General features: G+C 40.5%; 1 protein-coding gene across 1 annotated transcript in view; it reads left to right on the top strand.

The window, feature by feature from the left end:
* kcnab1a (potassium voltage-gated channel subfamily A regulatory beta subunit 1a) overlaps positions 1-16,805 on the top strand; it is a 149,462-nt gene that overhangs the window by 79,010 nt on the left and 53,647 nt on the right. Inside the window, exon 2 of the mRNA XM_069896888.1 lies at positions 9,112-9,155. Within this exon, the coding sequence (XP_069752989.1) occupies positions 9,112-9,155 (44 nt within the window). The remainder of the gene's footprint in view (positions 1-9,111; positions 9,156-16,805) is intronic.

Raw genomic sequence — 16,805 nt, 5'->3', positions numbered from 1 at the left:
TTCAGCGAGTCACTACTCTTTACAAGAAGATATTTTCATACACCTCAGTTTTTAATAACGGCCTTGTTATTTTGGCGCTATGCCCTCTCATTTAAAAGTAAGTTAATAATGAAAATATCTACCTTGCAATATCCTAAAGGAGTTGGACATGTTTCAATAATCACCCTTCATTCATCAAAACTCTGAAGGTTACAGACTCAACCAGTTTCCTCTCCCTTGAAAGGGTAGTCCTCCCATCCCAGGCATTAGTCTGGTCAATCTTTGGACTGTCGGCAAAACAACATTATCCCCTTATAAATAAAGGGAGCAAAGCTGTGCAGTGCTCCTTGTGTGCACTTATCAAGGCACTGTACAATTGGAAGACAATTCCCCTATTTCTAAGCCCCAATCCCTTTACAATAAAGACTAATGTGTCTTTGGCCTTTCTTATCTACCTGCCTAATAACCTTTATGATTAAATTATAAGAACGGCTGTCTAAATCCCAGTTTACCACTCCTTTTGATCGTCTGCCTTTTGATTCCTCTTACATGACCCCACACTTTCTCACATATTTTGCAAGCTTTCATCCATTTAGTTGATCTGTCTCTGTTCTATTGCAGAGTTGCAATATCCTGTAAATTTGGATTCTTCTGTTGTACGTCTTCCTCCAGATCATTAACTTAAATAGTAAATAACTATTTACTATGATGCACTTTTTATTTATAATAATAATAGTTATCAATTACCCTGGTGCCTAAGAAGAGTAGAGTGAGCTGCTTCAATGACTGTCGCCCAGTAGCACTAACATCTAGTAATGAAATGCTTTGAAAAGTTGTTCATGACAAGAATGAATACATACCAAAGTAAAGGTCTGCAATTCACCCATCTTCACAATCATTTCACAGCAGATGCAATATCACTGGCTCTCCACTCAGCTCTAAATCACCTGGGAAAACAGCAACTCGTGCATATGGCTGCTCTTCACCAACTACAGCTCAACCTTCGACACCATTATTCCCTCAGTGCTGGTCAACAAGCCCCAAACCCAGGGCCTCTGCAACTGGATCCTTGACTTCCTCTGCAGAAGACCACAGTCAGTATGAATTGGAAACAACATCTCCTCCTCACTGACAATCAACAGAAGCGCACCTCAAGGATGTATGCTTAGCCCACTGCTCTACTTGCTCCACACCCATAACTGGCTGGGCACAATTCAAATGCTATCTACAAATTTGACGATGACACCACAGTTGTAGGCAGAATTACAGATGGCAATGAGGAAGATAGATCAGCTAGTTGAGTGGTGTCTCAACAACCTCCTTGCACTCAACATTAGCAAAAACAAGGAGATGATTGTGGACTTCAGCAGGAAATCAGAAGACCACAAACCAGTCCTCATCGAGGGGTCAGCAGTGGAGAGGGTCAAGAACTTCAGATTCCTGGGTGTTAATGTCCCATGATCTGTCCTGGAGCCTCCACGAAGAAGGCTCTCCAGCCGCTATACTTTGTGAGGTTTGTGGAGATTTGTCGTGTCACCAAGGACTCTTGCAAATTTATACAGGTGTACCCATGGAGAGCATTCTGACTAGTTGCATAACTGACAAGTGGGGAAGTGCCAATGCACAGGATAGGAAAAGACTACAGAGAGTTGTGAACTTGACCAGTGCTATCATGGACATCTGTCTTCATTCCATCGAGGATATCTACAAGAGGCGGTGTCGAAAGAAAACAGCCCCTATCGTCCAGGACCCTCACCACCCTTTTCACTCTGCTATCATCGAGGAGGTGGTACAAGAGCCTAAATACAAACACCCAGCGGCACAAAAACAGCTTCTTCCCCTCTGCCATCAGATTTCTGAATGGATAATGAACCACAGACACTACCTCACTTTCTCTTCTATTGATCTAATTTATTTATTTTTGTATGTAATTTATAGCAATATTTGTACCTGTGATTGCTGCCACGAAACAACAAATTTTGTAATGAGTTCATGACAATAAATTCTGATTCAAGGGGGAAATTTGCTATTTCCCCAATCCTTAGTGACTTTTGGAATACTGCAAACAACAAGCCCACTGTCTCTGCAGCCTCTTTTAAAGCCCTGACGTGCAGTTGTGATAATTTGTTTCCCTTTTGTCCGGTGAGTTTTTCTAATGCCTTTACCTTCATAAATTTCCTATGTTCATCTCAGTTTGTGATGTGCCAGGGCACTTGTCCCAACTGTGAAGATTGATAAACATCAAATATCTGGCTTTCAAAATAACAGAAAAATGTAACTATTGATTCATAAAATTAAATTAAAGCAGAGTGATCATTTCACAGAAAGCCAGTCAATAATATCACTGGTTCTCCTCTTGTAAAAGTGAAAAGTCAGGATTTAATTTTGTGAACTTAAAATATTTCAGAATCATCCTCGCTCAGAAATGTAATGCTAGAATTCTTTAAATTGCAGGTTGCTCTTTCACTTGTATTTGCATCTCAATAAATATTTGAGGCGGAGAGAGGGTGAGGATGATGTAAAGTGGATTGGGCCAGGAGTTGAGATATCAGGAGTTGGACTTGGGGAAAAAAGTAGAGGTAGCAAACAAGATGACAGGTGCAATTAACAGCTGGCCTGATTACAATTTATTTTGTCTACCTTTGTCAGCTTTTTACAAATTATTAAAAAAAATTCTGATCAGTTATTGTTCATGGTAAATCTGGTACATAATGAAGTAATTAGTTCTAGAATTGTTTCGTTGAATTTGACTGGAGATGCGTAATAAACTTTTGCTAGTGACACACTCATCCATTAATAAACAAAAGATCTAAACATGCCCCTGCAAGCAATTTGAGGATCACATTAGGCTTTGAGGACCTGGAATGAGCTGTTCCTTCCTGAAATGATTTGAATGCTGTTTCCATTTTTACATGTATGAAAGAAACTAAATTGTGTTGATTAAAGGTTTGGGAATTGGGCAATTAACAATAATGCCTTCAAGGCTTGATATACCAGTGTGCTTGATTGGCCAGGAATGATGAAATAAATTCAGAACAGGAGCATTTGATGGGATTAATTTTACTTTTTTTCCTGTAAAACAGAAAAGAGCAAGTACCCACAATCCAATGTTGGGAAAATTCTACAAATATATCATTGCCAGGCCTGAAATAAGATGAAAAATAATCACCAACACAGAGCACCTATGGCGTAAAATGCTCTTAATGTTATATGGTTATATGTCAGCAAAATAGCTTTGAACTTTTTTTTAACGTGCTGCTTTGAATAACTCATTCCTGATGCAAAAAAAAATTGTTGAACAATTGGTAAATGTTTGAAAAGCAAGCTGCCAAATGAGAAATTATGGACTTTTGCTAATTACACCAACTTGATTGTGCCAAAACCCATCAGAATTTCTGCTGAGATATAAATTATGCAGCTGCCAACACTTTCCCTAAAGCTTCTCATTTCATGGAGATTATAAAGACTTGAATGTACATTTCTTATTTTAGACATGTCAGTGAATATTTTACAAAGTAAACATTTAATTCTGATTTATGCTGGTTCAGTTTCTACATGGTTTCCATTCTTTAAGATGACTAAATTCTGCTTTGAAAATCCTCTTGGTATTTTTGGTACTGGACTCATTTTTTTTCTTGCTGCATTTGGTACTTGTGACTCTCTTTGACTTTCATTATCTGTTTAATAAATTGATAAAGTTATTGTATTTTTCTTAAAGTTGTCTATTCTCTTTCATCCAATGTTGTCTAGTACATTGCATTGAAATTTTGAGTAATGCAGCCCTCCCACTTTTTCAAACCAATACTGTACCCATAGACGATCAGTGCATTATCAATTGACTGTATTTCATTGAAGTTGATCTTTTCATGTTTATCCTGATATTTTTGGCAAGTTGTTTTTTACTTCCTTCCATGTAGTTTAGATTATAATGGCGAGATGGCAAAATAATCTGTTTCCTTTATCAATTAGCATACATTCTGCCTCTATAGCTTTCCTGCTCACTGTTGGCCAATATTTATAGCCCCAATTCTTCACATCCCTAGGAATCAACCTTCTCTCTGAACCATTTTCAGGAAGTTTATTCTTCCTGAAATATGGAGATCAGAACTGCACTTGGTTCTTCATTGCTTTGTACTTCATTCCATTTGAGATAAAGGCCAATGTTGCATTAGATTTCTCTGTAAGGCAACAATTTTTCTCCATTCTGAACATGCTTCTTTACTATTCATCGCATGTTATACTCCGCCTGCCAAGTACTCCTAATTTGCAGCACACACGCACACATAAAATGTTCTTTTTCCAAATTTGTTTCCACCTTTGCAGAGTTACTAAATCTGGTTGACTGTTCTGGGTTTAACTTTTTGTCTTGTGTTAGTAGAATGATCTGAAAATGGAATGTGAACAGTTGTGGTTCCAACAATAACCTCTGATTCACTCCACTAGTTTAAGCTTATCTTGAAAAAACTGTGAGAGTATACGGACAACTGGCTGATTATTACCCCCAATATCGGGGCCTTCTCTGCAGTAACCTTTAGGTGGCACATTCTGAAAATACAAAAAAAACCCACTGCATCTACTGGTTCCCCTTTATTGATCCCTTAGTTACACCCTCACAGATCTTGGGTAAAGTTCTTCAGTATCATTTCCCAATCATCAAATGATAGTATAAAGAGTTTATCAATCTCATGATTTAGTGTAATAATTTTTAATTCACTACATATGGTAAGCCAAAGCAATATAAAATGGATTCCCACAGCTGCATTCTGGAATTGCCTTTTTGAGTAATAATTATTTTCTAATTATGTAAAGCACTCTAGGATAACTTTTTATGATATCTGTAATACAGAATTTTGAGTTAATTTGACTCTTCACAATTTAGGATTCCCATAATAATTAATTGAACACAGTTGTTTTAAGGAATGAAAGCAGGTGTAAAGTGGCATTTGTCTTACTGATATTTTCTCAAAGCAGGAAGGGATGGTCACTAAATGCTGGAGTCTGTTGATTGAAGCTGCTGCTCTTTGTATCCATTGACAGGATGTGGGCATTGTAGACATTGTCAATTGCAGCATTGGAGTTGATACAATTGAGTACAATATATGATCAAGTGGTTTGCTTGGTCATTTTTGTTGCAAGTCACTTTGCTGTTGTCCTCTTGTCTCACATAGACTAGATGGAGGTAGCCTTCATCCAGGCTTTAGGGAACTGGATGGATTTTTGCAAAAATCTGGTAGTTGTATGGTCTTGCTGGTGTTTTGTCCAGATTTATGTAGTTGTTGTGTAGTGAATAGCTGTCATTATCAGTAAATGTTGAAGTACTTGTATTTTTTAATGTTCAGCATGGGAGCACATGAAATTACATTTGTATTTGTGCAGACTATCAACAGATTGATATTTATATTTGTACACAGAGAAATTGAAATTCAAGAGCACATTCAAAGGTTATGGAAGATAGTCATCCAAAAGACTTAAATGCACAATTTCAAGTTTTACACCACTCTATATTTTCCTCATTGACCTTTTATTTGCAAATGTTGCACCTGTTTTGCACTTCTTCATGATGAGAAAATGGGCAGTTGTTGCCATCACTGCTTGATAAGTCAACTGTCAGAACAGATTACCTGTTGTCCGACATAGAACTTGATTGATTCAGGGGCATTCCAGCATCCAATTTGTTTTGATGGGTTCCTCTTCAAAGAACTTGGATGAAAACTGTACCAACTCTTTCATGTTAATTTTGTTGATTAAGTTAAATGTTAAGACAACACTGCTTATTTTAACCATAATTTAAAAATTTTCCAGTGCCCTCCAGGCTGTGTGTGAATCTTCCACAAATGTTTAAATGCCAGCTACTGTATATTTTGGGCAAATGCCAGACAGGACTGGTCTACCACACCTGCTACTAGAAAACCTTAGCCATTATGAATTTCTGGGTGCAGTCAGAGAACTGAAGGATTGAAACAAATGGTTCTGAGATTTTTCCTGATTGGGGAATTCACATAGCTGGCCTGCACTTTCCTGAATATGCTTTGAGGCCTGACACACAGGGAGGTCCCAGGGCTGTTGAAAATGACCAGCTCCAGGCTTGAGTTTCATTGTGGATCCACAGAAATAAAAATTGGAATCTAGCTATTCCTGCCAAATTCCAGGGAACCATTCTGTTGGCTTCTGGTCGGTTCAAAGATAGATGTACATAGCAGGCACATTGTATCAGCAATGATTTGTGACTGAAAACTGCATTGTGATCTTCCACATGTTACAGACTCTCCAAATTAATGGACTAATTTTTGTTCAAGGGAAATGGGTATAACTAGATATTTGTTGACCTAGCCCGTTCCCTTTAATGATCAGGAATGTATGTAGAAACTACTTTGAGATAGAATTTGTGAACATTTGAAAGTGCAAAGTTAGATTAGGGATGACCACCATGGCTTTGTGTAGGGAAAGTTCAGGTTTTACAAATTTGATTGAGGAGGTGATTAAGGTGGTTGATGAGGATCAAGCAGTGGATTGAAATATAGAAGTCTGCAGATCCTGTGATTGTAGTAAAAGCACAGAAATTCTGCAGGGGCTTAGCAGGTCTCGCAGTTCCCAGAGGAGGTAAAGATATAAAACAGACATTTGGGACCAGAGTTGTTCTTCAAGGTATGAGTAAATAGCAGGCAGGCACCTGAGTAAAAGGTTAGTAAAGGAAGCATGGGCAGAGGGAGGAGTACAGACCAATAGATAAAAGGTGCCAATTGGATATGGATGGGACACAGGAAAGAGGAAAGGTGAGAATTGTCTAGGGGAGGGTGTTTGTTTGGGGCTCTGTGGAAGCAGAGTTGGGGGTAAGAAGATAGGGGAGAGAGAGAGAGGAAAGGAAAGATGGGGGGCGCAGTGTTGGGGCTAACAGAAAGTGGAGAAGTTAATGTCCTCCAGTTGGAAGGTGCTCAGCCCCAGATTAAATGAGCTGTGCTGTTGTATACATTAATAAGCTTCTATCGGTACTCTGATCCAGAAGGTAAAAATTCAAGACTTCTTTATTGTCATGTAATGGTACAGAACATGTTAATATGACACGAAATTACCTCTGCCTGTCATAAGGCAGACAAAGAGCTGCCATGAGTGTCACCTGGTGCCCCATTAAGAGAGAATGAGAAAGAAAAGAGTGTCCCTTCAGAGTCACTGGGAGTCCGTGGATCCACCCCCAGCACTCCTGCAGCTTTTGCAGTCACACTGACTCTTCAATCCATCAGCAACATGAGCTCCAGGTCCAAGCCTTTGACATGATCAGGAAGCCTTCAACGCCCAAGGCCCCTCTTGCCCTCAGCACCCCCCCAATCGCGGCTCTGATACTGTGTTCCCATGAGTCAGTCTCTAGCAGCCTGCAGCCGATGCAGGTCCCTCAGCCACTGAAACCCTCACTGTGGTGATCACATTCTGCAGGGTCTTTCAGCCGCTGAGCCCTCACTGATTTGTGGCTATGGTCACCTTCCCTGTAGGGTCGTCTCCTCTGCATCTTCTCAATGGGGGTGGGGTATTCTACTTGTTTCTGGTGCTCTGCGCCGATCCGCTGCTCAGATTCAGATTCAAGTTTATTGTCAGAGACTATATGTGGCATCACATACAACCCTGCGATTCCTTTTTCCTGCGGGCGAGGCAGAATTACCTCTAATTGGTAGTGCAAAAAAATAGTGTACACAGCATAAAACATGAAAACAAAGAACTGTAAATAGATGAATGTAAACAATGTGCAGAACAGAGAGAGCAAAAAGAAAATCAAAAAAGTGCATAAGTAAGAGTCCTTAAATGAGTCTCTGATTAAATTTGTTTTTGAGGAGTCTGATTGTGGAGTGGGAGCAGCAGAGCATGTGCTGGATGGTGAGGGTCTTTGATGATGCTGCTCTCTCTCAGTAGTGTTCCCTGCAGATGTACTCAATAGTGGGGAGGGTTTTGTTCTGGGCTGTGTCCACTACCTTCTGGAGGGCTTTATACTCAGGATTATGGATGTTTCCATACTAGACCGTGATGCACATTTCCACCACACCTCTAGAAATTTACTAGGGTTTCTGATGTCATATCAAACCTCTGTAAACTCCACAAAGGCGGAAAGAGTGCGAGGCCATTGCTGAGCACAGGTGACACCATCTTGGGCACAGACCTTCATGATTGCAGAATTTTACTTACAAACACCAGCCTTTAACAGGCTATTACAAGCCCGAACGGAGCCACCAGAATTAAAACTGGGTGGTTGAACCCTTTGGAGCAGTGCTGTTTCTCCACTCTCTGCTCTCCCGGGGAACTTTTTAGCTGGAATTTTCTAATGAAATACAATATTTTAGGATCAGCATGAATTATGGTGGGTATTTAGCATCAAAAAGATGCATGCAATTTTATTTTTTTTCAACCAAGAATTAATAACAAATTAGCTATCGATCAATGTAAATGCAGATATACTTGATATCTTTACGATGTATATCTCGTCCTGAATAAATAGCACTTTTCATTTGATCTCCTGTTCCATTCAGAAAGCTTCCTGACAAATAACAAAATTCCACTTCAGTGTTTGTTGACAGTTTTGTTTACAAGTGGGTCTGCTCATTCCATGCTGTCTGAATTCCTTGGCCAATGTTCACAGGGACAGAATTGGTAAATTGGCAGTTAGGAAATCTAGAATGTCAAGAATGTCAATGTCTGATTAGATTTAGTAGCTGGGTTTTGAAAATTATTTCATTGGTGATTTTTTTTACTGCAATGCAGGTTGAAGCCAGCCTGCCATGAAAACCATGCCCTTTGACTATGGCCCAGAGCATTGTGTTTATTAAATAATGAATCCACTAACATGATCTTAGAACCATGGAGTTCGAGGGCACTTAAATGGATCCTTTGCCAAACATGCCCATGCAGATCAAGTTGGCCCCATTTTCCTGCATTCTGCTCATTTCCCACTGGAACATTCTGATCTACATACCTGTCTTTAATGACCTTTGAATGTCACACGCAGTACTGAAAGTGGATAATAACATATCCCTTTCTCAAAATAAGATTGTAGATAGTACTAGTCAATAGTTCATTTTGAAATGTTTAGAAGATGAACAAGATATGTATTTATCTTTGTATTCATAGAAATTTACTATCTTTAATTTAAAGGAATCTGGGAAAATCAGGACTTCGAGTATCTTGTCTGGGACTTGGTAAGTAAAATATGTTAACATGGCATGATTTTGGGTTTAAAATATTGAACATTGTTGGGATATTTAAAATTTAAATTTAGAGATACAACATGGTAACAGGCCATTTCAGCTCATGAGTCCATGCTGCTCAATTTACGCCCAATTAACTTCCACCCCCGGCACATTTCAAATAGTGGGAGGAAACCGGAGCTCCCAGGGAAAACCCACACAGACCCGGGGAGAACATACCAACTCCTTACAGACAGCGGGGGATTTGAACCCCAGTCCTGAACGCTGGCACTGTAAAGGCATGGCGCTAACCAGTATGCCAATCTCTTGTCAGGAGAGATTGAGTCGGAGAACCTGCAGTTGATGCTGTCTTATTCTCTGGTCACTCTCAAAACATTTTTTGAGAATGGGGGGGATAAAAATCATTCTCAAAATCACAAAACCACTCTCTAGTCTGGCAAACTGAACATTAACAGCAGGGTCCCATAGAAATGCTCATAGTATGATTTTGTAAAATGGTTACATACATGTCTTGGTTCCAATTATATTTTCATCCTGAAAATGATTCAATGTCATTTCTGAGTTGCCATTAAGTTGAATATCAGGTTTGGAGTCTAGGTATAGATCCAAGAGACTGAAAGCCAAGCAGTGTGAAAGACTACTGTCTGGGATGCATTATGTACTGGCTTTAAATATATACTAGCTAAAGAACAATTTGAACAGCAACTAGTTATTTGGGAAGTGGTTATGGCTGAGTTATTTGTGATCATTAAGTAAATGTTGAATCATACTCTGTTGTCAGACTTTTTGACGGAGGTGCTCTTTTTTAAAATGAATTGGCATTCTATGTTCTCCCTCTGAATTGTAATATCTCATACAATGAACATTCTCTGTTGGCAGACTGGCTTAATTATTTAAAGTAATAAGTATTTATTTTGGGTACTATTGAAATAAGTTTGTTTTGTGCTATCATTTTATCTATTTATGTAATGCTTGATAATATCTGTGACCGGTTGAAGGTTTCTATTTGAATGATTTGTCACAGGTATTGGAATACAGTAAGAAGCTTTGTTTGGTGTGCTATCCGGGAACTCCAATTTGCACCGCAGATACTGCAATAATTAAAATAGACAAACAAGTGTAGAGAGTAATGTAATGGTAGTCAAAGAGTGCAGAATATGGAGAAAGTACTGAAATATAGTTCAGGGAGTTGAGAAAGCATAAAGAGCCATTAATGGGTCTCATCTTTTGCCATGAGACTGGTGTGATTGTGTTTATTCTGCACAGGGAAAAGCAGATTTTTTGGTTACCAAAAATGGACTATATTCACAATAAATTATTTACAAAAGGAAAACCATTCAGTTTCTTCCCACCCTTATTTTCGTTCCATACATTTCCATCACTGTACATTGACGCTTTTATTTCTATTTACAACAATACCATGACTATGTCATCTTATTTTCCTTCCTCTGCTGTTTGAGGGACTTCCCCTCAGTCTCAGCTCCTCAATGCCCAGTAATGGAAAGACTCTAGACTGTGGTCCTTCCCCACAACACCCTCATGTTGAGCGTACCAAGCCTTAGTGTGATCCTGCAGTCTGGCACATGCGTTCCTGTACCCCTGCAGTCTGGCACGTGCGTTCCTGTACTGTTCAGCTGCCTAAATGTCACTGGACCCTGTTTTGTGCACCACTTATGCATAAAGCCAATGCTCATCTTGGCATAACGTATAATTTTTTTTACCGTTCCTGCTCGTTGATAAAACAGTAAGACGAGAAGTAAAAGGTTTTGATTTGTTTTGAAATTCAGTTGCATGCAAGTTCTCACAATTATGAAAATCAAGACTAAGTAATCAATTAACAAACTAATAAATTAACATCTTTTGTATCTGCCTATTGACTAAATGAGATGTTAGAGATGAAAGGATTTGTGTTGTACCTAGCGTTGTGTGTGTGATGCCAAATATGAACGCTGACACTAAATTTGAACTTTGTATATCAGGGTGAAATTATCATATGCATCACTTCTGGCTGGTGTGGGAATAGAATTTCATCTTTGGGCTTAATCAAGAATACATGCAATTTGAATCTAAAACCATGCCGCCTTTGAAATTTTGATTTTGAATCTGCTCTCAAATCTACTTATGTTTTGCTAAAAGGACAGTCTTTGATGGATCAGCACATTAACTTAATCTTTTAAATGTAATTTTAAAAGCTTTACAAAACTCAGTGGTATATTTGAAAGTGGCAATTATGTGCAGTTTGATTAAAACCATTTCTAATAAGATTTTCTGGTTACATTGGGATACACTTGTCAGGTTTTAAATAAATACCCATTGAATCTTTTCACTTTTTCCACAATCTGTCAGCAATTTGGCTAAGGTGACCAAATGTATTTCCAAGTTTACTAATGACAAAAGGCAAAGGAGGAAAAACCCAACGCCCAACCCCAACCTACCAATTTTCCCTTGCAACCGCTGCAATCGTGTCTGCCTGTCCCGCATCGGACTGGTCAGCCACAAACGAGCCTGCAGCTGACGTGGACTTTTTACCCCCTCCATAAATCTTCGTCCGCGAAGCCAAGCCAAAGAAAGAAGAAGAAAGAATGATAAATGGGATGAACATGTTAGAAGGAAATATATTTTTAAAAATTGTATACTTTGTGTTACACAACAAAAGAGTGGCAGATGTATTGATGGTGAGAGATTGGATAACCATATTCGACAGGACCCAAACGCACTTGTCCACAAATTGCTGAAAGTCAACATGCAGGTGAAGCAAGTGATTAGGACGACAAATGGTGTAGTGTGTTAGTGTGTTTGACTGTATGAATAAGGAAGTCTTGTTCCAAATGTGTGAGCTTTTGTGAAACTGTACCAGAAGTATTGTACATATTGGGTTATATAGATTTTTGCATAGAAGGGGAATTGAGAGTTTTGGGGAAAATGGAGCTAATGAGCCATGATCTTTTAAAATGGTGGAGCAGGCTCAATGGGCCAGAGGGCCTACCTCTTGTTTTTCAGTTTGGGACTCCTTACCAAAGAAAATATATATGTTCAATCAAGATCTATTGTGCTAAACCTCGGTATGGTATGTTTGAGCAGACTAAGATTGCATTCTCTGGAGTTTAGCAGAAAAAGTGGGGAATTCATTGCAAATGCAGAATTCTAAATGGGCTTTTCAGATTTAATGTAGAGACGATAGTTCTCATATCTGAGGAGTCTTGGATAAAGGGCACAATTTCCAAATAAGGGATGGGCTCTTTATGCTGGAGATGAGAAATTTCTTCAGTCAGATGGTGGTGAAATATTGAGTTCTCGATACATGAGGGCTTTGGGACCTCAGTTGTTGGGTTCATTCCAAGCACACATAGGTAGATTCTTGGACATTGGATGAATCTAGCAAATGGGAATGATGTTGGAAGGTGGTGCTGAGGAACATTAGTCACAATTTTAATGAATATCAAAGTGAGTTTAATGGGACCAGGTGTCCTACTGTTTTATGAAGCTTCCTCAAAACCCTACAATGAGTGCAAAAGTCTGCAGTAATTTATTTGACCTGATAACTCAGTTTATTTCTCCAAATTCAAATTTTTAAAGAGCAAAAGACTGGGGTGGGGGGGGGGGGGGGTTTGGATTTATACTCTGATTTGCATTTAGTATTTCATATTTACTCTGGTTATATGTAAGTTATCAAATCTGCTGAAGAGCTCAAACCTACCTCGATATTGGCATTTTTACCATAATTGTTGGTATTCTTCATCCAATTATACTTGTTCCAAAGTACAAATTATATTTTCCCTTCAGTTTGGCCAAGAACAAAATGGTGCAATATTATTGTAAACATTAAGATTTAATACACCGGGGTTGGGTTAAACAGGGAGAGTTAAGTTTTTTAGTGTTGGACCATGCAATTTGAGGAGATGCAAGGTGAAGAGCCAGCAGACCATGGAAGGGGCATGCAGAATGGATTGACAAGAACCTGAAAGGAACATGATAACGGGAAGCTCAAGTGCATCAAGTAGCATGAAACAAGAACAGGGATAGACAGAGGAAATGAACCGAAGAATGCACAACTATGACCTAGGGCAAAGTCAAGCAGGGGGAATAGGATGTTTGGAAGTGAACCAGCCAAAGTGAGGACGTCAGGAGAGGGGCCAGTGCACCAGGTAGAGGGAGGCAAGAAGAAATTGACAAAGACCTGAAAGGAATAAGGAAGATTGATCCTTAAGTGACCAGAAAGGGAGAGCAACACCAGGACTGAGCAATGCAGAGCATGATTATGGGTTATGAACCAGGTATGGACAAGTGGGAATGAGTTGAAAGGGAGATAACGGATTAAGACTCAACAGGAGTTAAACACAAAAATCTGCAGGCACTGTGATTGTAGTCAAAGCACTGAAATGCTGGAGGAACTAAGCCGATCTTGCAGCATTCATAGGAGGTAAAGATCTATTACTGATATTTCGGGCCAGAGCCCTTCTTCAAGGTACACATGAGTGTAGTGGAAAGTGAGTTGAAAGGAATACGGTAGCTTGGTGCTCAAGTGGACCAGAAAGGGAGAGGGGTGTGTGAAGCGAAATTGGACCATGTAGGGTGAAAGCCCTGCAGATCATGTAGTGTGAACTTGGAATAGAGATGGATGGAGCATGGAGGAAATTAATCAAAGAATGTACAACCTTAAACAGCAGCAGGGTCAAGCAGAGGATATAAGATGTTTGGAAGTGGACCAGTCAATGTGAAGAATAAATCAATGTTGGGTAAAAACCAGTGCATGAGGAAAGGTGGAAAAGGAATTGGTTGCTAAGGGCCTGAAAGGGAGTTATCTCGTGCAGAGGGTGGTCCTCAAAGTGTGAAGAGTTTGTGTACTTTCCACACTATAGAATATGCCATGATTTGTCACATCTCTGCAGACCTCTTAGAAAGTAGATACTTCTGTTGAGTATTAACCCATTGCCTCCCTTTTAGTCTTGGTCAACTCATTTCTACTTGTCCATACCTGGTTCATAACCCTTTATCATGCTTACATTGCTTTCAAAGTTGCTGGCGCCAGGAGAGGTCCTCTGATGGTGAACTCCCAGGAATCCTCTCCATTTCAATTCCTTAATTGAAGACTTGCTTGGTCCCTCATCCTCCCCTTCTATAAAATCTACAATAAGCTCTTTGGTCTTGCTGACATTAAGAGCAAGATTGTTGTTCTTCTACCTTGCATCCAGCTTTTTGATCTCTCAGGTATTCATTATTTGACCGACAACAGTGGTGTGGTCAGCAAATTTATAGATTGCATTGGAGTCTAACTTGGCAACTCAGACTGCATATCCTTTCTGCTAATCCCTGTTTACTGACCGCTGGTAAAACCAGTCAAACCAGTTCACAGGGAGAACAGAAACTGGCCTGAGGAAGCCATGGCAGGACTGCATCAAAACCACGAACTGGAGTGGATTCAAGGAGGCGACCATCTACAATCACCACATCAACGTGGATGAGTATACGAGCTCAGTGACTAGCTACATCGGCAAGTGTATTGAAGTTGTTACTGCGATCAAAGCTACATAGCATGGCTGAGCTCTTCCAGTCAGAAATCATAGCTAGACGCGGAGGTTCATGCACTGCTCAGAGATCAAGACACTGCCTTCAGGTCGAGTGACAAAGTGAAATTTAGATCAGCAAGGGCTGAAATCTCCCATGCAATGCACAGAGAATTCACAGACACCTGTGCAACACCAAGGTGTATGTGGCAGGATACACAAACCATAACTATAAGTAAACCCCATCGGTCAGTGGCAATGATGTCCCCCTTCCTGACGGGTTGAATACCTTCCATGCATGGCTTGATGAGAACAACAATGCAGCACCAAAGAAATACCTCTCTACCCTTGAAGAACAGGTGCCCTGCATAGCTGCAGCTGAGGTGAGCAGGATCTTATCCAGGGTGAACCCATGCAACGCAGCAGGACTAGACAACATACCTGATCAGGTGCTGAAGGACTGTGCGCCCAGCTTCAACATCTCACTGCAGCAGTTCAGTGTTTCCACAGGATTCAAGATGGCCACTAGCATCCCAGTGGCCAAGAGCGCGAAGGTAACTAGACTAAATGACTACTGGCAGTGGCACTGACTTCTATGGTCATGAAGTGCTTTGAGTGACTGATAATGGACGCCATAAATCGTACCATACAGCGGCATTTGGCCCTAGAGCAATTTACCTACCATTCAAACTGGACTACAGATGATGCTATAGCCCTGACCCTCCACTCTGTCCTGACCCACCAAAAGAACAATGCCTCATTCACCAGGCTGTTGTTCATTGACTTCAGCTCAGCATTCAATATGATCACACCTCAGAAGCTGGTGGATAAACTGTCCTCGCTGGGACTCAGCACTCCTCTCTGCAACTGGGTTATTGACTGAAAGACCACAGACTGTCTGGATTGGTAGCAAAATCTCCCATTTCATCATGCTGAGCACTGGGGGACCTCAGGGCTGTGTGCTCAGCTGACTCATGACTCCACTGCTAAAATCATCATTTTTGCAAATGATGGAATGGTAGTTAACCTAATCGACATCAATGATTCCTCTATTTACAGAGAGGAGGTTGAAAGGCTTATAAAATAGTGCAAGAACAACAACCTGAGTGTCACTGGACCAGACAAAGGAGATGTTGTGGACTCCAGGAAGATGAAAGTTGACCATTCTCCTCTATACGTCAATGGTTCTGCTGTGGAGAGCACAAAGTTCTTTTGTGTGCATATAATTGATGAGACATATAAGGCAATCGAACAACTGAAAAGTGGCAAAGCAGCAGGTATGGATGGAATCCCCCCAGAAGTCTGGAAGGCTGGCGGCAAAACTCTGCATGCCAAACTGCATGAGTTTTTCAAGCTTTGTTGGGACCAAGGTAAACTGCCTCAGGATCTTCGTGATGCCACCATCATCACCCTGTACAAAAACAAAGGCGAGAAATCAGACTGCTCAAACTACAGGGGAATCACGTTGCTCTCCATTGCAGGCAAAATCTTCGCTAGGATTCTACTAAATAGAATAATACCTAGTGTCGCCGAGAATATTCTCCCAGAATCACAGTGCGGCTTTCGCGCAAACAGAGGAACTACTGACATGGTCTTTGCCCTCAGACAGCTCCAAGAAAAGTGCAGAGAACAAAACAAAGGACTCTACATCACCTTTGTTGACCTCACCAAAGCCTTCGACACCGTGAGCAGGAAAGGGCTTTGGCAAATACTAGAGCGCATCGGATGTCCCCCAAAGTTCCTCAACATGATTATCCAACTGCACGAAAACCAACAAGGTCGGGTCAGATACAGCAATGAGCTCTCTGAACCCTTCTCCATTAACAATGGCATGAAACAAGGCTGTGTTCTCGCACCAACCCTCTTTTCAATCTTCTTTAGCATGATGCTGAACCAAGCCATGAAAGACCCCAACAATGAAGACGCTGTTTACATCCGGTACCGCACGGATGGCAGTCTCTTCAATCTGAGGCGCCTGCAAGCTCACACCAAGACACAAGAGAAACTTGTCCGTGAACTACTCTTTGCAGACGATGCCGCTTTAGTTGCCTATTCAGAGCCAGCTCTTCAGCGCTTGACGTCCTGCTTTGCGGAAACTGCCAAAATGTTTGGCCTGGAAGTCAGCCTGAAGAAAACT

The sequence above is a fragment of the Narcine bancroftii genome, chromosome 9 (genome assembly GCF_036971445.1).
Source record: "Narcine bancroftii isolate sNarBan1 chromosome 9, sNarBan1.hap1, whole genome shotgun sequence".
NCBI lineage: Eukaryota > Metazoa > Chordata > Chondrichthyes > Torpediniformes > Narcinidae > Narcine > Narcine bancroftii.
This window is presented reverse-complemented; position numbering and strand designations above follow the sequence as displayed.